Source organism: Populus alba, chromosome 17 (assembly GCF_005239225.2).
Source record: "Populus alba chromosome 17, ASM523922v2, whole genome shotgun sequence".
In the NCBI taxonomy this organism is placed as follows: Eukaryota; Viridiplantae; Streptophyta; class Magnoliopsida; order Malpighiales; family Salicaceae; genus Populus; species Populus alba.
Window position 1 is genome coordinate 5,991,745 of NC_133300.1, and position 19,358 is coordinate 6,011,102.

Sequence of the window (19,358 nt, forward strand, 5' to 3'; positions counted from 1 at the left end):
AATTCATGATCCAAACAACTTCAATTTAGTTTTAATTTAAGTTGAAGGACATTGACCCATTCAAATTTGATTAACTCAATGAATAGAATCAAAATTCAGTTGATTCTACTAAAATAAATTAAGCCAATAATAATAATTATTATTATTTAAAAAAAAAAACAGTATCATTTTGATAAATAAAATCAATCTTGGATGACCGACAATTTCTGAGTTGAACCAAAGATAAAAATGATCTACACTTGAGGGCCTAGCTGCTGTGGTCAACTGTAAGTTCAATCCTTGCGAACGTCCCGAGTTCGACCCTCTCTGTGTACTCTGTCACCCCCGCGGTGTCTTACATATTCACTGGGCTTGCAGGATGTTCAGTGGGCTCGAGGATTAGTTGTGGTGCGCGCAAGCTGGCCCGGATACCCCGGTCATTAAAAAAAAAAAAAGAAGATAAAAATGATCTATACCTTTTTCTAACTGAGACTCGGAACTGAACCCAATAACTATGGTACTTGCTATAAAAGCTTGGAGGTTTTCGCTTTTCACAGAACTTATTGGCTCCTATTCTTGCATCATAGCCAAGCAACCTTTCGTTGTTGTAAACGAAAACCAACATAACTGGGGACCAAAAGCTCCAATCTAAAACTTTATACTCAGAAATCTTGTCCGCACAAATTCTGTCTGAGAACAGTTCAATTGTAGCCTTGAAGGAGAATGCTCGTTGGCGCAGCCTAATCGCTCCATCAAGCACATGTAAGATACGGATATGAAATGGGAAATGCTCACTCTTGCAATTCAATTATCAGATTAGTTAGTAAAACTAAAATTCTCATAAATCCCTTAGCTTTGATATGAATAACTTATATCTAATTATATTGAAAAATAGATTTAATTTTAGTATACTAAAATTGGCTTGAAAATATTATGGCTATAAATAAAAAAAGATGCAAACTTGGACAGGTCCATATTATCTCGTGCTTGATTTTTATTAAATAAATAATGGTTGTGAAACTCAAATTCGTGATTACTTGATCATTAAAGTTCTGATATAATGTCAAAGAATTATCTCAATTTAAAAATTTAAGTTGTTAGGTAAAGCCTTAAAATATAATTTATATTATTATTTAAAAATAAATCCTTTAACTTTGATATGAATAACTTATATCTAATTAGATTGAACAATAGATTTATTTTTAGTATGCTAAAATTGGCTTGAAAATATCATGACTATAAATAAAGAAAGATGCAAAGTTGTTTGTGATTCATCTATGTATTGTGGAAAAGGTCAATATTCTAGGCCTTGGAATGCTTTGGAGGGAGAGAGAAGAGCCCATTGTCGGAAGTAAAATAAAACAATTGACCAAGTTTTATTTAGGTAGATCAAGAAATAGTTTTATTTAAATTTTAATTACATTAGAAAGATTATTTTTTTCCTAGTTTCTCTTCAATTCAAACTAGTCCAGATCTTCAAACGGTAGGTCCTAGTCAATTTCTAGTTGATTTTTTATTTTTATTTTAGTGCTACTAATAATATTTTACTTTTTTAGCGGTTGATAATTTAATTATTTTTGGTTAGAATTTTCATTTTTAATTTATAAAATTAATTTTAAACTAAAGCATCTAACAAAACTTGAACACTAGGTTTTACTTTTTGTGGAGGATTAAACTTCTCAATTACAAAATCAAAATCAAAATCAAAATCACTAGCCCTTTAATCACTCATCTTGCTCAACAAGTCAACCCCACACCCCCCCCCCCCACCAAAAAAAAAAAAAAAAAAAAAAACAAAAGAGCCTTTTTTCAAACAATCTCCAACTCAAACTCTAACAAAAAATCCTCTGCCCTATTAAAAATTTTAAACTCTCTTGTAATTCTTATAGGTGCGCAGGTTAACTCCCTTTGACACCTCCGTTCATTCTAGCCTCTACCACACCAAAAAAACTAAAAAACTACACCATACTCCACCTCCCAAAATCCAATCACACACGCAAAACCACTACCACCACCTTCGTTCTCTCTCTCTCTAAATAATAACACTTTCTCTCTCTACAAATCTCCGAAACCCTAGGGTTTGTAAGGTTTCAGTCACAGTCTCTTTCTCTCTCCGGATCCAGAATCAATGGCGGAGGAACCAGCGTCGCAGTCGGTACCTTCACAATCGCAACCGCCGCAGTCATCATCGGCGGCGCCGCTAGGATCGTCGGTGATACCGATAGTGAACAAGTTACAGGATATATTTGCTCAGTTAGGTAGTCAATCGACGATTGAGCTGCCGCAGGTGGCAGTTGTAGGGAGTCAAAGCAGTGGAAAATCGAGTGTTTTGGAAGCACTTGTTGGGAGAGATTTCTTGCCACGCGGAAACGAAATCTGTACGCGGCGGCCGCTGGTTTTGCAGTTATTGCAGACTAAAAGGAAAGGTGATGGCTGTGGTGAAGAGGAGTGGGGAGAGTTCTTGCATTTGCCTGGGAAACGGTTTTATGATTTTTCCGAGATCCGGAGCGAAATTCAGGTGCGGATTTGGTGGATTATTGAGAATTTGTGGTTCAATTTTGCATGTTTTATGAACTTAATTATTCGAGGTTTGTTTGTGTTGTTTTTGTAATTAGTGATTAACGAAGAGGAATTTTAGAGAAATAAAGGCGTCTGATTTGTTCATTTGACGAGTTTGTTTGTTCGGTTAGGCTATTATAACTGTTTCAGAGTTGAATATCAATTTTGTGCTTGATTGTGACTATTAGTAGTGTTTAATAGTTTGATTTTCGAGATGTTTTTGCGTGCTTGTGTGTTTGGAATTAGTGATAGTTGGAGAGAAAGGTTGGAGAAACTAAGGGACAATTTTGTTGGACGAGTAGGCTTATATATTGTGGAGCGCTTATGGTTGTATTGTTATTTTTGTAATAGTTGAACAAAAATATAGAGAAATTAAGGTGTGGATTTGTTGGATGAATGATTATATGTGTCTGATTAGGGTATTGCAAATGTTTTAAAAGACTAAATTTGAGTTTGGTTTCCTGCATGTGTGCATGCACTCTTGCAGGTTTTCTGTTTAGTAATAGTTGAACAGAGGTGAAAAAAATGGGAGAAGTTCAACGTGTAGTTAAATTTAGAGTTTGGTTTAGCAATTCAATTGTTAATAGTTGAAGGAAAAGTGTAGAGGAAAAAATTGAGTAATTTTTAGTTGTTGTTTTGGGAGTGTATGGATGGGGAGGAAATTTTAATTTGTTAACTGTTATATTGTGATTTGTTTTGGTTCTTTAGTTTTTCGGAGGTGTGATTTTGCATGACTGATTTTATTGAGCGTAGCTAATGATGTATTTGGTTGAGTTAGGTAGTTGAATGGTTAAGCGATTGAAGAAATTGTTTCTGGGATTTGTTTTTGAATTTTTGGAAGGTGGGGAGGGCGAGTAGGAAAAAATATTGCTTGTTTTCTGAAAATGATTCTTTTGTTTGGTGAGTTTGTTAAATTTATATATATATATATATTTTTTTTTTTTTGAAGTGATATTGGAGTTATTTTGCGTTGTTTATGTTTCTTGAGCCACAGTAGAGGTGCACATAGGGATTGAGCATGTGAATTTTTTTTATTATTCCCTTACAAGTAGGGCAAAACCACCCTTTGGCAAAATTTAACCTGTTTATCAGAATGAAACTTGTTTGGCTAGACTTATGGTAACATTTTTCTTGGAGTCTTCGTTACATGCATGGCTCAAATAGCTTTTCTGAACCTTGAAATAGTTTACCGTGCATCTGGGTTTGGTTCATTGAATGTTGATTTCAGTTATCAGTCAGCTTATTATTCAATTACTTTGAATTGTTGTAGGCCGAGACTGCTAAGGAAGCAGGAGGAAACAAAGGTGTCTCTGACAAGCAAATTCGTTTGAAGATTTTTTCACCTAATGTTCTTGATATCACACTTGTAGATCTACCTGGTATAACAAAGGTTCCTGTGGGTGATCAACCCTCTGATATTGAAGCAAGAATTAGAACTATGATCATGTCATATATTAAAAAACCAAGCTGTCTGATTCTAGCTGTTACAGCAGCAAATTCAGATTTAGCGAACTCAGATGCTCTTCAGATTGCAGGAAATGCAGATCCTGATGGTATGTTTGCTTTTGGTATGCTGTCTGAGCGACTTTGTCATGTATATTTCTTTGGACTCATGCTAATCTTTGTTGACAGGTTATAGAACCATTGGAGTAATTACAAAGGTGAGGTTGCTACTTAACATATTGTTTTTGTTTGATTTAACATCTATACTCCGTAGAAGGGTTGACACATTTTTTCTTTGACTCAGTTGGATATTATGGACAGAGGTACTGATGCTCGTAATCTGTTGCTCGGAAAAGTGATCCCCCTTCGACTTGGTTATGTTGGTGTTGTGAATCGTAGTCAAGAGGTAATCATGTTACTACATAGGAAGAATGCTAATTGTTTAATGGTGCATTCTTCAGCTTGATGTTTAGTTGGGGTCTTACAATTCATCATTTCCTTTTTTACCTTTTCTTCTGTTTAGATTACTATCTTGCTGACACTTCATGAACTGGTTGATAAATTGTTTTAGCAGCTGTTATTTCTGTTTTTTAAAATGTATTCCTTGCTTTGCTCTTTGCATCAGTTTTCCTATAAGGAATTGTGTTGGTGGTGGTTTTATTTTGATGTTTTTTTTTTTGATTGGGAGTAACAGTAATATTCAGTACTGGTAATCACAAAGAATAAGACTTCTCTATATGGTAGCCTTTTTTTCAGTATTCGTGATTTTCAAATCTCTTGTTGTTCTTAATTGTTTGATTCAATAATATTTTGGTACAGGATGCATTTTGAAGATGTATCATCCTATCTGACATGCTTTTTTTACTTATTTGAAATTTGCCTTGCTGTGCATATTAGAACCATCATATATTGAACATGACATAACTTTCTGTACAAGTATAAACGATGACATTCTAGCCATGGTTGGCTGATCTATTGAATGGCTATCCTGATGCAGGATATCATGCTTAATCGGAGTATCAAGGATGCACTTGCTGCAGAGGAGAAGTTCTTCCGTAGTCGCCCGGTATGATAGCCCTATCTCTTTATTGTTACCCCTAATTTGGTGCGAAGTAAAGTAGAGGAATTGATTGTTCTATTTACTTCCATGCTGTTCCATAGGTGTATAATGGTCTAGCTGATCGTTGTGGCGTTCCTCAACTGGCAAAGAAGCTGAACCAGGTAGAATTTTTGCAGCATTCACTATCAGAATACCTTCAAGGATATGATTAATTATTTCAAAGTAGATTCCTTGCACTCTGCATCTATTGCTACGACTCTCATAGGAGTTTTTTCCTGAATGAACCTTATTTTGTTACTTTTCCTCCAGATTCTAGTGCAACATATAAAAGCAATACTTCCAGGGCTGAAATCACGAATAAGCTCTGCATTGGTTTCTGTTGCAAAAGAACATGCAAGCTATGGAGAAATCACAGAATCAAAGGTATGTAGTTGTTTGCTTTTTTTTTTTTTTGTCAGAGTGTCCCTGCTGCTTGGTTGAGAACGTTTTCAAGTAATTGTTTGATTTCTGGTCACAGCCATGGGTCTGTTCCAAGAACAATGTTAGCCTTTTTATCTGCATTTGTCCTCCTGTTGTGATCTGGTTTCTGACTAAATTACCTGCCTGAGCTGATGCGTTTCCTTGATAATTATCCTACTTTTTTCTTTGGCTGTTCATGCTCATTTTTCATAATTAGACTACTATTGAATTCTTATTTTGTGATTATCCTTTGTTTTCAGAATGTTCTAGTTGTCCACTCTTCTTGCTTATTTTGTTTTATATGATTGTTTTAATCAACTCGTTACTCAACTTTCTGTAAATAAATAGGCTGGTCAAGGAACTCTTATTCTGAACATTCTTTCAAAATATTCTGAAGGTACCTCTTGTTATTCCTTGGGCTTGCATTCAGAATTATGTATTTTTTCAATAGATATTTTATCATTTCAAGCGTGATCATTAATGTTTAATGGTTTCTTGTTGGAAACAGCATTTTCTTCTATGGTTGAGGGAAGAAATGAAGAAATGTCAAGATCCGAGCTCTCTGGAGGAGCACGAATTCATTATATTTTTCAATCAATATTTGTGAAGAGTTTGGAGGTTTGTATATTGATATTTACATGCTCTACCTTGTGAAAAGTGTTCATGAAAAATGTTCATTTAATTGGATTGATGTAAATTTCTATCTATCGTTTTCATGTGCATCCTTGATATTTTCAACTTCTTGAGAGTGAAATTCAACTTCTAGCTAGTTTGAATTGAGTGAAAGCCTGAAGACCTAGTGTAAGGGGGTGTTTGAGAGTGTGGTAACGGTTGCTTTTCACTTAGAAATGCATCAAAATAATTTTTTTTTTAATTATTTTTGATATCAACACATTAAAATGATTTGAAATCAAAAAAATATAAATTTGAAGCAAAGAAAAAAATAAAAAATTTTCAGATTTTTTCAAAAGTGCTTTTGAAACGCAAAAATAAATAGGCCCTAAAAATCTAGTAAAACTAGCCCTTTCATTTTGGGGTGTGGGGATTTGGACGTGTGCACTCCAAGTTCAAGAGCCTTTTGAATCCTTAACCTCTAGACCAATGCCTCATTGGTTTGTAAAACTGACATTAACTTTTCTTTATTCTTTTCTCAGCAAGTACATGGAAATATTAATTTGTGGATGCAGACCTGAGATCATGTTCTGCATGGAATGTGGTTTCTAGGATGTCATGAAACCATGGAGATTTAGACATGGTTTTATGTGCTTGTGAATTCAATTAGGGAAATTTGTACAAGAGTCCTCATGGCTACCTGTCATGTGACATTTTACACTTATTGTCCAAGATATTTGCGTTGTTCCTTTACCCATTGCATTTCATGAATTCATTTAACTAATAGTTCAAATTTAGTTACTTTCATGTTTACAGTTCGTTTGTACATATTGACAATGTCTTTTATCTAATTTCCTCATGAAGTTGGTAACTCTTTTCCCTAAAGTTTACAACTTTCATCAAATAATCAACAAGCAAGCTGGTAACTCTCAGAGGAGCAATGCACCACATAGTAGTGATGCTTTTAAAGTTAGCTTGGTTAAAAAAAAAAAACACTTAACAGTAAAAATTGCAACGAGCTACATGTCATGTTGAAAGCCACATGGTAGCAAAAACAGGCTTAATGAGGGGAAGGGGTGAGAAAATAAACCAATTAAATGATTCATTTAAGGTATGGTCATACCATCCCTCTAATTTGGTGCTTTTAAGTGACTAATATTTGTGGACCCCTGCATCATAGTTGCATTTGCTAATTAAATAACCTTTTCCTACTTTTACTTTAAACAATGGGAGGTTAAATGGCTATGAGCCTGTTTGGTATTGTAGTAGTGATTTTTTTTTAAAGTATTTTTTTCTTGGAAATGCATCAAAATAATATTTTTTTATTTTTTAAAATTCATTTTTGATATCAGCATATTAAATACTCCAAAAAATAAAATTAATTTGAAGCAAAGAAAAAAATAAAAAAAATTCAAGTTTTTTTTTCTTAAAACGCTTTTGAAACGTAAAAACAAACGGTTTCTAGGTCTAGTAGCAGTTATCTGTTTTAGTGTTTCGCAAAATTAAGGGTTTTTTTTTTTTTCAAGAAAAAAAAATTAACACTGGACGCTGACATGTAAAATTTTTGAGGTATGCTTAGTATTACTAAGATCCATTCGTTCAATAGAATTTGGCTTAGCTACCATCCTGTGAATAATATGACTATTATTTTTGGCAAACAGACTGTAATCTGTCTCTCATTTACTGGATACATGATTTGTTGTGCAGGAGGTTGATCCCTGTGAGGATTTGACTGATGCTGACATTCAAACTATCATTCAGAATGCCACTGGTCCTAGAACTCCACTGTTTGTACCAGAGGTAGGCTTATTGTTTTCACTTTCTGAAAACAAAATGATTCCTTTTCTTTTACTTGCGGACTCCCTTTTTTTGTTTTTACTTTTGCTTCTTAAAGAAGTTTCTATTTCTAAGCAAAGCTGTATAATGATTTTGGTTTTCATTTATATAGGTGCCATTTGAAGTTCTTGTCAGGAAGCAAATAGCTCGTTTGTTAGATCCAAGCCTTCAGTGTGCCAGGTTTATATATGATGAGTTAATAAAGGTATGGATGTTGTGATTGAAGTCTCTCAGAATTAAAATTTACTCTGTTGGATCTTTCAATAAAATTTCTCTCTTCAGATTAGTCATCGCTGTCTAGTGAATGAACTCCAGCGGTTTCCTGTTCTAAGAAAGCGCATGGATGAAGTTATTGGAAACTTTTTACGAGATGGTCTTGAACCATCGGAGACAATGATTGGACACATTATTGAAATGGAGGTATGAGCATACTGATATTTTTCAAAATCTTAATGTTCAAGTTTTCTGGTTAATATTGCTATATTTCCCCTTCTTTTAATTTGTGCGAATCCATTGTAGTGACTTGTTTTCTGTTGTATTTGTTTTGATCAAACTTTCTGCTGGTTTTGGGAGTGTTAGACTGCGCTACCTTTGAGCATTTTTCCCCCTACCTTCCCTGCCAAACTTTGTAAATTTTAGACCTTGAACCTGCAACTCTCTGGTTGCGATTCAAATCATGACCCTTTCTGCTGTCTTGTGTGATTGAAAGTTCGTACAGGATAGCCAAAACATAGTTATTCATTTGCCTAGTGGTTCCATATCTGTTTGCTTCTTTCTGTCCTTTGTTTTCTTTACCATGTCAGTACTATATGATTGATTACATCATGTTTTCTTTCTTTTGCAGATGGACTACATAAATACCTCCCACCCAAGTTTTATTGGTGGGAGTAAGGCTGTGGAGATCGCACAGCAGCAGATCAAGTCTTCCAAGGTTTCTCTAGCTATGCCCAGGCAAAAAGTATGTGTGTGGTGCAAATTTTCTTCAGTACTGTTATATTTGTATTTGATTTCTGATTTTGTTAAACCACATATTTCTTTTGTCCCTATTCTTTTTACTTTTTTATTAATTAGGATGGCCTAGAGCCTGATAAGGCACCAGCTTCTGAAAGGAGTGTGAAGACTCGGGCCATTTTGGCCAGACAAGTAAATGGGATCATGCCAGATCAGGCATGTTATTTATTATTTTTCTGTTCATTGTTGTATCCTTAATTTTATTATAGTGCATACTGTTATGGAGCTTGTGTAATTAGATACTGGTCTTTCTGTGACTTACAGGGAGTGCGTCCTGTTTCAGAGGTCCCACCTGCTGGTAATTTTCTACTCCACAGAAATGGCAATGGGATATACAAATCCATTTTTAGATACTTAAAATTGTTTTATCAGGGAGTGCAAATGTTTCAAGTTGGGGCATCTCATCAATTTTTGGTGGAGGTGACCATTCTCGAGTTTCTGCTAAAGAAAATTCAACAAGCAAGTCATACAATGAACCTGCTCAGAGCATGGAATCCTTTGATCAAAGTATGATTCATTTAAGAGAGGTATGTTGTCTCAAATACTAGCCCTGACTAGCCTATGCACAATGCATTTTTTTCTAACAAGAATATTTTTGTGTTTTTTAGCCCCCAACTGTCTTGAGGCCTTCAGAAAGCCATTCAGAGAATGAGTCTATTGAAATTGCAGTCACAAAATTGCTGTTGAAATCATACTATGACATTGTTCGGAAAAATATCGAGGACTCTGTACCAAAAGCAATTATGCACTTTCTGGTAATTCTTCATTAATCTGGATGTATCTTTTACTTTCAAACACCCTTGCCCCATTGTATAACTGCTATTACACTTGGCTGTTATGGGATCTCCTGTCTTGTTTTGGCCCTTTCTGTTGGTTTTTTCCCCTTGTTTTTAATAAATTCATATCTGTTCTTTTTTTGGGTCTGCTGGCTGCCATCTCTGTGGTCATCTTGTTCCTCTGTAATTTTTTGCTGTAAATAATTTAGACTTAAAAAAAGAAGGAAAAATTACATTAGCAAAAATTTTTGCCCAACCATCTACTAGATTCTGATGTATCAGTAAGCATGCACCATTGTTCTCCTCTCTAACAAATCCGTACTACAGAAACAATAATTATTGGGTATGGCAGCTTAACACAAGTAGCATCTATCTTATCCAGACATTATCCGCAGCTGCTTTTTGAGTATGTTTTCAAAATGTCCCTAAACTCCCTTGGTTTCTTCGTTATCATTATCATCTCCATCATCATTGTATCATTAGAAAAACTACCTTGATGGAATGGAAGTTTGGCCAAGTTCTCTAATGTACAAGTCTTGTACTTATAAAATTCAAATCAAAATAACATTTTGGGTTATCTTGGCAAGGATAGTAGGGACATATTTCTGAAGGTTTGATAATTTCTGATGTCACTTTCATACATTATATGCAGGTAAACCATACAAAGCGTGAACTTCACAATGTCTTCATTAGAAAACTATACAGGTGACAACAAAGTTTTTACGTTGATTTTAGTCAATTTTTCTGATTTCATCCTTTTAGTTATAGTTCATCTATTGTATGCTAATCATACATGTTAATCCTGGATTTCTGTTTCTTACTGAAACAGGGAGAATCTTTTTGAGGAGATGTTGCAGGAACATGATGAGATAGCGATGAAGAGAAAGCAGACACGAGAATCACTCCGAGTTCTCCAACAAGCATTTAGGGTAGGTTTTCATGACTCTCCAATCAGTAGAACCATTTACATTTACACTGTCGAATTCTATTATGGTTCTCTTAAGAGTCTAATTTTCCATAAGCTATGTGGTGTGTGAGGCTTGGAGTAAATTTTCTTTCAACTACACATGTATGGCAATTGGTGGTAACTGCATGTTTATGCAAAACATTTATCTGGCTTATTGCTGGGCAAGTAAGAGTTTTGTCAAATGGGGTGAGCTTTAATATTCAAATCTTTCTTGCTTAGCATCTTGTTTACCTTCTGCATCTAGTAACCCTTTTTTATTTCCCCCCTCCTCTTGGAGAACTCATTTGCTATTCAAAAGCTAGCAAGCATCAGTAGGCTTTTGTCACCAGATATAGATATGACATTTAATTGCTCTGTTTTCGTGAGGTTCTTTAGCTGCTTCTGCATTGCAAATGTAGATTTGTGGAGAATTTCCTGACATGTAATTGGCTGGTATTATTTCTTTTCAGACATTGGATGAATTGCCATTGGAGGCTGAAACTGTTGAAAGAGGATATAGTTTGGGCTCTGATTCCACAGGATTGCCAAAGATCCATGGACTGCCAACATCAACAATGCATGGCATTGGTTCCATTGATTCCTACTCAGCTTCTCCTAAGAACCCTAAGTCCCGGAGATCATCCCACTCAGGGGAGCTACAGCCACATTTATATGCTGATTCTAATGGAAGTGGACGTACTTACATGCCAGGTCTCTATCCAACAGTAGACGTTTAAGCAATTTGATCGAGTATATTGGTCAAAATTTCTAAAAGTGTCCATATTATATTTGTTTAATTGCTAAGCCACACTCTACACATGCAACTTCCAGATTATTGAGATTCCAACTTTCAAAGGTGGCTCCGAAAGATGCAAGCAATCCTGAAAGTTGCGCCATCTCCCCTTCATTCCTTTTGATTCTCTGATATAGGATTATAATTGCAATTTTTACAAGGCTCCAGGAAGAATAACAGGGGGCAAATGATCTACTTTCCCATTTCCTGTCAGAAGCAGTAGCCGCAACGCTTAATATTTGTGTATATATATTTATATATTTTTTGACCAAGTGCTATTTTGATTGATTTGCCTCACTGAAAAATGTCAAGATAGTTTCATTTTGATCAAATAAAACTTTGAAGGAGCTTCGATAGTGCCTTGTGGTGCTTGTTCGCTTTCAGCCTTGTTGAGCTTGCAAAATTCAAACGCGTGAAATTTAGCTACTCGTTCATTTGATTTTCCAGGTGTGAGTGCAACTTAAATACCATCTTTATAGACAACATGGATGGATGTGTTTAGGAATTGCTATAATATAATGGGATTCTTTTAGGATTTGATGTTGATTGTGGTTTTTTAGGGTAATTTTCCTCTGATTTCCTCACTGCTTTGGAGAGATGATTCTGTTATCAGTGGATATAATTTTTTTTTTGAAGTTGCAGCATTTTGTTTTCTATATATTGTCTCAACTCATTCAAAATGACACTGATCTTCGGGCTTGGAAAAAGATTGCTGAAAGAAACCGATGTGTTTTTTTTTATTAGGGCTTGGCCATCAGTGCTTGTAGAGTGAGCCTGGGCCAGTTTGGGACAGTGCTTAGCCTCTTAACTTCTCAGCTACCATTAGAAGAAGACAAGTACTGTTGGTTCAAAGCCAATCCAGGTAGCTATTTGGATTCGCAATTAGCCTTTTCACTTGAGGCTTGATTAATAATTCAAGTGGCATAGGTTAATAACAAAAAGCTGGGTTGGGAGCTGAGAAAAATATTATTAAAAAAATTAATCCCTGTAATCCAAGACATAGATTACTATTTATTATAATAATATAATTATTATTTTATTTTTTGATCACTTTATTTTTAGCCTTTGTTTCGAGAGTAACGTGGTTTTTTAACCAAGACGGAATGTGGTATGGTTGTTTTGGTAAATAAATTTGTTATGTATAATAAAATTACTAATGTAATTCTTGGATAAAGTAATGTAATACCTTATATATGAGGTTGTTTTTATATTTTTATATTTTATAGAATAATTGAATATTACATTACCCATATAATTTAAATTTTTTAGCCTTTATTTTTTTTTTTAGGGTAATTTTCTGAGATGATTTGTGTAATGTTTTGAAAATTGAAAAGATTGGAAAATACAATAAAGCCCTTGGAGGCTTAAAGAGAGGGTATAAATGATTGAGGGGTAGTGTGGTAATTGACCAATGGTTGATAAATATAAATAAGAAAAAAAAAAAAAAAAAGAGGGATCTGAATATTGGAAGAACAAACCGTAAGAGAGAAGGGAGGAAGAGAAGAAGAGGAGAAAATAAGGGAAAATAAGGGGAAAAGGAGAAGAGAAGTAGAGGAAATAAGTAAAAAGGTAAGATTTATGGTTTTAAGTGTATAATATGTTAAATTTCGGTTTTGATTAATTGTAGAGTTTTGAAGTTTGTATTTTGAGTTAATTGATGAATTAATTTGAAGGTTAGGAGTTGATTATTGTGGGTATTTGATTAATTAGTTGATTTTGAGAGATTAAATTGAAGGATAATGATTTTGAGTTATGATTTTGTTTAAATGGTGAAATTGTGTTAGAAATCAGGGTATAACAGTAGGTAATCTGTTGAAATTCTGGGTTTGAGGTTGAAGATGATGAAAATTCAGTTTGGTCCCTCAATTTGCGGAAATTGCAGTTTAGTCCCCAAACTTTGGAAATTTTACAGATTGGTCCCTGGGACATAAATTGAGGTTCTGAACAGAACTGAGGATGATTTAAGGGTAATATTCCAGTATAATTAGGAAGATATGATATTTTCATTTTGGTCCTCCAATTTGACAAAAAGTATAATTTGACCCTAAAAAATTTGGTAAAGTTCCAGAATGGTCCTTGGAGCATAATGATATATCCTGGACAGAATTGAGGATTAATTATGGATAAATTTCAGTATGGTTATTTATTTACAGTTCGGTCCTCAAAATTGGGTAAAATTACGTTTTGGTCCCTGTTTTGGAAAATTGTCATTTTAGTCCCTAAACTTGGGAGATTAAGCCCAGTTTATTTTATGCATTGGTATCTTTTGTTTGATTTGTTTTTGAGTATATTGCATATATTTATTGTAGGTTCTCCTAACGATCCTTAATCGGATTTTCGGGTCTTTTGTCTGACATTCCTTTAGTTCATTATTTTCCGGGTGAGTGGAATAATCTTTAATATGCATATAATATAAATAAATATGTATGTTGAGTTTATCATGCTCTTGCTCTCTTTCTTTATATTTTGTAATGTTTAAGTTTTATTTGATGCTATATTAATCTCTTGTTTATGCTCTTCATTTCCTTTCCTTTATTTGTATAATTATGTTCTTATCTTGTTTATTTATGTTTCTTTCTTTCATTATGTTTAGCTAAATCTATTATGTCAAGGTGAAAAGGGTACACTAATGGTGTAAGAATAAGTATAGTATAAACTTAACATGGACTTTAATGCTTGATATTAACATGTTTTATATTTGTTACCTTGTTCACTTTTAATACTTTGCTTGTTAAATGATTAATCTAGATTTATGTTGTATAACATTTGGTACAACAAATACTTGGCACTTTCATAGCCCATACTGTATGGTATAACCAACACCTAAGCTATGAAAGGAACTTGATTTGTTGTTAATTTAAGTTATAATCATGAATGCCTGACAACATTTACAAGTATTAGCATCATTCGAATAAGATAACTAATGTAATCATGTTAATAATTTATAATCTGATTGGAACCTCTTTCATGTGTGGTTTCCAAGTTGAGTAACAAAAGTTTATACTATACTTGTTTGAAATACCATTAGTGGATCCTCTAACCTTGACATTTGTTTTTATCATTGTTTAATCCTTACATTAATCTTCCATTTCAAAGTTCTCATTAACTTCTTCCTCTTCTTTTACTACTACTACTTACTACTACTACTACTACTACTACTACTATTATTATTTACATTCTTGTTATATTTTATGTACATTAAGTATGCTTTGTGTTTGATCAAGGATCCTGACATTGTTGGTATTGCCTTGTTCATTCACATCAGAAATCTGTTTATATTATATAATATATCTCTTTGATCATTTTATAAACTCAGTATATAGGCTGGAAAGCTGTGACCCGATCTTTTAGATCATTCTCAGGTATAACAACGCTACGTACTGATTATTAATATTATTATTACTACTATTGTTATTATTGTTGTTACTCTTATTGTTGTTGTTGTTTATAATTTATACAATTAACCTCTCTATGGTTCGACCCCTGTCTTGCCGGGTTATTTATTACTTCGACACTCCTGCACTTAGGAGAAGACATCAAGCTTTTGGTCGTGTCAATGCACAACTTCACAGATGGTTTGTTAGCATCACAATATATAGACTTAACAGTAGTGCAACACGAGAACTTCCCAGGAGGTCACCCATCCTAGTACTACTCTCGCCCAAGCACGTTTAACTGCGGAGTTCTGATGGGATCCGGTGCATTAGTGCTGGTATGATCGCACCCGTGAGTCGATGCACGCGCAATTGCTATAAGCGCTTCGAGGGCGCCCGCGGGGAGAGCCACGGGAGCCTGCCACGCTGCTCAAGCTCCGCCGCACGAGGGGAGGCGGCGCGGGGAAGCGCGACCGGGCCCCGCAGCGTTCCGGTTTTCGTGCCGGGCCAGAACGGCGGCCCAAAAGTGCCATTAAGCTGCGATCCGGCCGTCGGATCGCGCGCCTTTGATTTTTACAGCAGCTTCCGGAGGCTGTTTTCCTTATAGTAGCCATGGAATCGCTACGCCGACCGCCGGATCTTTAGATCGTGCGGTCCTCGCCCCGGGGCCCTGAGCTTGCTGCGCCTTCCCTCGCTCCTCCCGCGAGAAACCGCGTTCCCCGATCCTGGGCAGGCAGGGAAGCCTCCCGGGAAAGGAAAAGGGGGCGGGAGAAGGATGAACGAAGAGGATACGACAAGCAGGAGGCGTGCGACGCGGGGAAGAAGGGGCCGCTCGGGAAACGGGCAAAAAGGAGGGGTGCAACACGAGGACTTCCCAGGAGCTCACCCATCCTAGTACTACACTTCCCAGGAGCTCACCCATCCTAGTACTACTCTCGCCCAAGCACGTTTAACTGCGGAGTTCTGATGGGATCCGGTGCATTAGTGCTGGTATGATCGCACCCGTGAGTCAATGCACGCGAAATTGCTATAAGCGATTCGAGGGCGCCCGCGGGGAGAGCCACGGGAGCCTGCCACGCTACTCAAGCTCCGCCGCACGAGGGGAGGCCGCGCGGGGAAGCGCGACCGGGCCCCGCAGCGTTCCGGTTCGTGCCGGGCCAGAACGGGGGCCCCAAAGTGCCATAAGCTGCGATCCGGCCGTCGGATCGCGCCCAGATTTTTACAGCAGCTTCCGGAGGCCGTTTTCCTTATAGTAGCCATGGAATCGCTACGCCGACCGCCGGATCTTTAGATCGTGCGGTCCTCGCCCCGGGGCCCTGAGCTTGCCGCGCCTTCCCTCGCTCCTCCCGCGGGAAACCGCGTTCCCCCGATCCTGGGCAGGCAGGGAAGCCTCCCGGGAATGGAAAAGGGGGCGCGAGAGGGATGAAAGAAGAGGATACGGCAAGCAGGAGGCGTGTAGTACTAGAAGGGGGCCGCTCGGGAAACGGGCAAATAAAATTGGGCAAAAAGGAGGGGTTGCAACACAAGGACTTCCCAAGAGGTCACCCATCCTAGTACTACTCTCGCCCAAGCACGTTTAACTGCGGAGTTCTGATGGATCCGGATTGCATTAGTGCTGGTATGATCTCGCACCCGCTGATCGCATTGCCCACGCGCCAATTGCTATAAGCGCTTCAAGAGGGCGCCCGCGGGGGGAGAGCCACGGGAAGCCTGCCACGCTACTCAAGCTCCGCCGCACGAGGGAGGCCGCGCGCGGGAAGCGCGGACCGGGCCCCGCAGCGTTCCGCGTTCGTGTCGGGCCAGAACGGCGGCCCCAAAGTGCCATAAGCAGCGATCCGGCCGTCGGATCGCGCCCAGATTTTTACAGCAGCTTCCGGAGGCCGTTTTCCTTATAGTAGCCATGGAATCGCTACGCCGACCGCCGGATCTTTAGATCGTGCGGTCCTCGCCCCGGGCCCTGAGCTTGCCGCGCCTTCCCTCGGCTCCTCCGCGCCTTCCCTCGCTCCTCCCGCGGGGAAACCGCGTTCCCCGATCCTGGCAGGCAGGGAAGCCTCCCGTGGGAATGGAAAAGGGGCGCCGCGAGAGGGATGAAAGAAGAGGATACGGCAAGCAGGAGGCGTGTAGTACTAGAAGGGGGCCGCTCGGGAAACGGGCAAAAAGGAGGGGTGCAACACAAGGACTTCCCAGGAGGTCACCCATCCTAGTACTACTCTCGTCCAAGCACGTTTAACTGAGGAGTTCTGATGGGATCCGGTGCATTAGTGCTTGGTATTGATCGCACACGTGAGTCGATGCACGCGCATTGCTATAAGCGCTTCGAGGGCGCCCGTGGGAGAGAGCCACGAGAAGCCTGCCACGCTGCTCAAGCTCCGCCCACGAGGGGACGCGGCCGGGAAGCCGACCGGCCCCGCAGCGTTCCGGTTCGTGGCGGGCCAGACGCGGCCCCAAAGTGCTACCATAAGCTGCGATCCGGCCGTCGGATTGCCCAGATTTTTACAGCAGCTTCCGGAGGCCGTTTTCCTTATAGTAGCCCATGGAATCGCTACGCCGACCGCCGGATCTTTAATCGTAAGCGGTCCTCGCCCCGGGGCCCTGAGCTTGCTGCGCCTTCCCTCGCTCCTCCCGCGGGAAACCGCGTTCCCCGATCCTTGGCAGGCAGGGAAGCCTCCCGGGAATGGAAAAGGGGGCGCGAGAGGGATGAAAGAAGAGGATACTGCAAGCAGGAGGCGTGCGGCAGCGAAGCAGGGGCCCGCTCGGGGAAACGGGCAAAAAGGAGGGGTGCAACACGAGGACTTCCCAGGAGGTCACCCATCCTAGTACTACTCTCGGCCAAGCACGTTTAGCTGCGGAGTTCTGATGGGATCAGGTGCATTAGTGCTGGTATGATCGCAAACACCCGTGAGTCGATGCACGCGCAATTGCTATAAGCGCTTCGAGGGCGCCCGCGGGTACTAGCCACGGGAGCCTGCCACGCTGCTTCAAAGATCCGCCGCACGAGGGAGGGCGGCGCGGGAAGCGCGACCGGGCCCCGCCAGCCGCATCTTTTCCGGTTCGTGCCGGGCCAGAACGGCGAAGCCCAAAAGTCCCATAAGGCTGCGATCCAGCCGTCGGATCCGTCACCCCACTTTACTCTTTTAGCTCCAACTATGGGCAGCTTCCGCGTGAGTCGGCCGCAATTTTTCCTTATAGTAGCCATGGAATCGCTACGCCGACCGCCGCGATTCAGATTTTTTAGATCGTGCGGTCCTCGCCCCGGGGCCCTGAGCTTGCTGCGCCTTCCCTCGCTCCTCCCGCGGGAAACCGCGTTCCCCGATCCTTGGCAGGCAGGGAAGCCTCCCGGGAATGGAAAAGGGGGCGCGAGAGGGATGAAAGAAGAGGATACTGCAAGCAGGAGGCGTGCGGCGCGGGGAAGCAGGGGGCCGCTCGGGAAACGGGCAAAAAGGAGGGGTGCAACACGAGGACTTCCCAGGAGGTCACCCATCCTAGTACTACTCTCGCCCAAGCACGTTTAGCTGCGGAGTTCTGATGGGATCAGGTGCATTAGTGCTGGTATGATCGCACCCGTGAGTCGATGCACGCGCAATTGCTATAAGCGCTTCGAGGGCGCCCGCGGGTACAGCCACGGGAGCCTGCCACGCTGCTCAAGATCCGCCGCACGAGAGGCTGGCGCGGGGAAGCGTGACCGGGCCCCTTGCCGCAGCGTTTCCGTTCGTAAATGCCGGGCCAGAACGGCGGCCCCAAAGTGCCATAAGCTGCGATCCGGCCGTCGGATCGCGCCCAGATTTTTACAGCAGCTTCCGGAGGCCGTTTTCCTTATAGTAGCCAAATGGAATTCGCTACGCCGACCGCCGGATCTTAGATCGTGCGGTCCTCGCCCCGTGGCCCTGAGCTAAATGCCGCGCCTTCCCTCGCTCCTCCACGCGGGAAACCGCGTTCCTCCGCATCCTGGCGCAGGCAGGAAGCCTCCGTGCGTGAATGGAAAAGGGGCGCGAGAGGATGAAAGAGAAAGGATACGGCAAGCAGGAGGCGTGTAGTACTAGAAGGGGTCCGCTCGGGCAAACGGGCGCAAAAAAAGGGGTTGCAACACAGACAGATCCCAAGAGTCACCCATCCTAGTACTACTCTCGCCCAAGCACGTTTTAACTGCGGAGTTCTGATGGGTTATCCGCGTGCAATTAGTGCTAGTATATCCGCAACCCTGATCAGCTGCAAGCGCCGCGAAAATTGTGTGGTATAAGCGATTCGAGCGGCGCCCGCGGGGAAGCCACAGGGAGCCTGCCACGCTACCAAGCTCCGCCTCCGCACGAGGGGTGAAGGCTCACCGCGGCGGAAAAGAGCGAGGGCGGACCGCCACCGCTCGCGCGTTCCGGTTCGTGCCGGGCCAGAACGGATGGCCCCCAAAGTGCCATTAAGCTGCGATCCGGCCGTCAGGCGATCGCGCCCAGATTTTTTTACAGCAGCTTCCGGAGCGCCGATTATTCCTTATAGTAAGCCGATGGAAATCGCTACG

General features: G+C 40.3%; 1 protein-coding gene, 4 non-coding genes and 2 pseudogenes across 6 annotated transcripts; 1 reads left to right on the forward strand and 6 right to left on the reverse strand.

The window, feature by feature from the left end:
• Nucleotides 1–1,894: 1,894 nt before the first annotated feature.
• LOC118054958 (dynamin-related protein 3A) lies at nucleotides 1,895–11,857 on the forward strand. Of its 2 annotated transcripts, XM_073405804.1 has the most exons (21): nucleotides 1,895–2,497; nucleotides 3,809–4,091; nucleotides 4,171–4,199; nucleotides 4,286–4,387; nucleotides 4,979–5,047; nucleotides 5,143–5,202; nucleotides 5,351–5,464; nucleotides 5,849–5,897; nucleotides 6,009–6,118; nucleotides 7,820–7,912; nucleotides 8,061–8,153; nucleotides 8,231–8,368; nucleotides 8,793–8,906; nucleotides 9,020–9,119; nucleotides 9,228–9,257; nucleotides 9,332–9,486; nucleotides 9,568–9,714; nucleotides 10,388–10,440; nucleotides 10,565–10,664; nucleotides 11,152–11,392; nucleotides 11,513–11,857. In XM_073405804.1, exons 1-21 carry the CDS (start codon nucleotides 2,108–2,110, stop codon nucleotides 11,518–11,520), a joined length of 2,478 nt encoding a protein of 825 aa, XP_073261905.1. In that variant the 5' UTR covers nucleotides 1,895–2,107; the 3' UTR covers nucleotides 11,521–11,857. The 2 variants fall into 2 exon arrangements, with proteins under 2 accessions (XP_073261905.1, XP_073261904.1); XM_073405803.1 differs by having other exon boundaries at nucleotides 11,152–11,857.
• A 3,224-nt stretch (nucleotides 11,858–15,081) lies between these two features.
• LOC118055016 (5S ribosomal RNA) lies at nucleotides 15,082–15,200 on the reverse strand. The gene has a single exon (XR_004688588.1). It is a non-coding gene; the product is annotated as a 5S ribosomal RNA (ribosomal RNA).
• Nucleotides 15,201–15,741: 541 nt separating this feature from the next.
• On the reverse strand, nucleotides 15,742–15,846 carry LOC118055017 (5S ribosomal RNA; annotated as a pseudogene).
• Nucleotides 15,847–16,360: 514 nt separating this feature from the next.
• On the reverse strand, nucleotides 16,361–16,482 carry LOC118055026 (5S ribosomal RNA; annotated as a pseudogene).
• A 528-nt stretch (nucleotides 16,483–17,010) lies between these two features.
• Nucleotides 17,011–17,131, reverse strand: LOC118055025 (5S ribosomal RNA). Its single transcript, XR_004688596.1, has one exon. It is a non-coding gene; the product is annotated as a 5S ribosomal RNA (ribosomal RNA).
• A 492-nt stretch (nucleotides 17,132–17,623) lies between these two features.
• Nucleotides 17,624–17,742, reverse strand: LOC118055024 (5S ribosomal RNA). The gene has a single exon (XR_004688595.1). It is a non-coding gene; the product is annotated as a 5S ribosomal RNA (ribosomal RNA).
• Nucleotides 17,743–18,292: 550 nt separating this feature from the next.
• On the reverse strand, nucleotides 18,293–18,411 carry LOC118055023 (5S ribosomal RNA). Its single transcript, XR_004688594.1, has one exon. It is a non-coding gene; the product is annotated as a 5S ribosomal RNA (ribosomal RNA).
• Nucleotides 18,412–19,358: the final 947 nt, after the last annotated feature.

What these genes read in the sequence shown, in the direction of transcription:
- LOC118054958 (XM_073405803.1), top strand. Translation starts at nt 2,108, where the DNA reads ATGGCGGAGGAACCAGCGTCGCAGTCGGTACCTTCACAATCGCAACCG. An exon ending in GTATGATTCATTTAAGAGAG is followed by an intron (nt 9,487 to 9,567) that starts GTATGTTGTCTC and finishes TGTGTTTTTTAG; the next exon opens with CCCCCAACTGTCTTGAGGCC. An exon ending in TTCATTAGAAAACTATACAG is followed by an intron (nt 10,441 to 10,564) that starts GTGACAACAAAG and finishes TTACTGAAACAG; the next exon opens with GGAGAATCTTTTTGAGGAGA.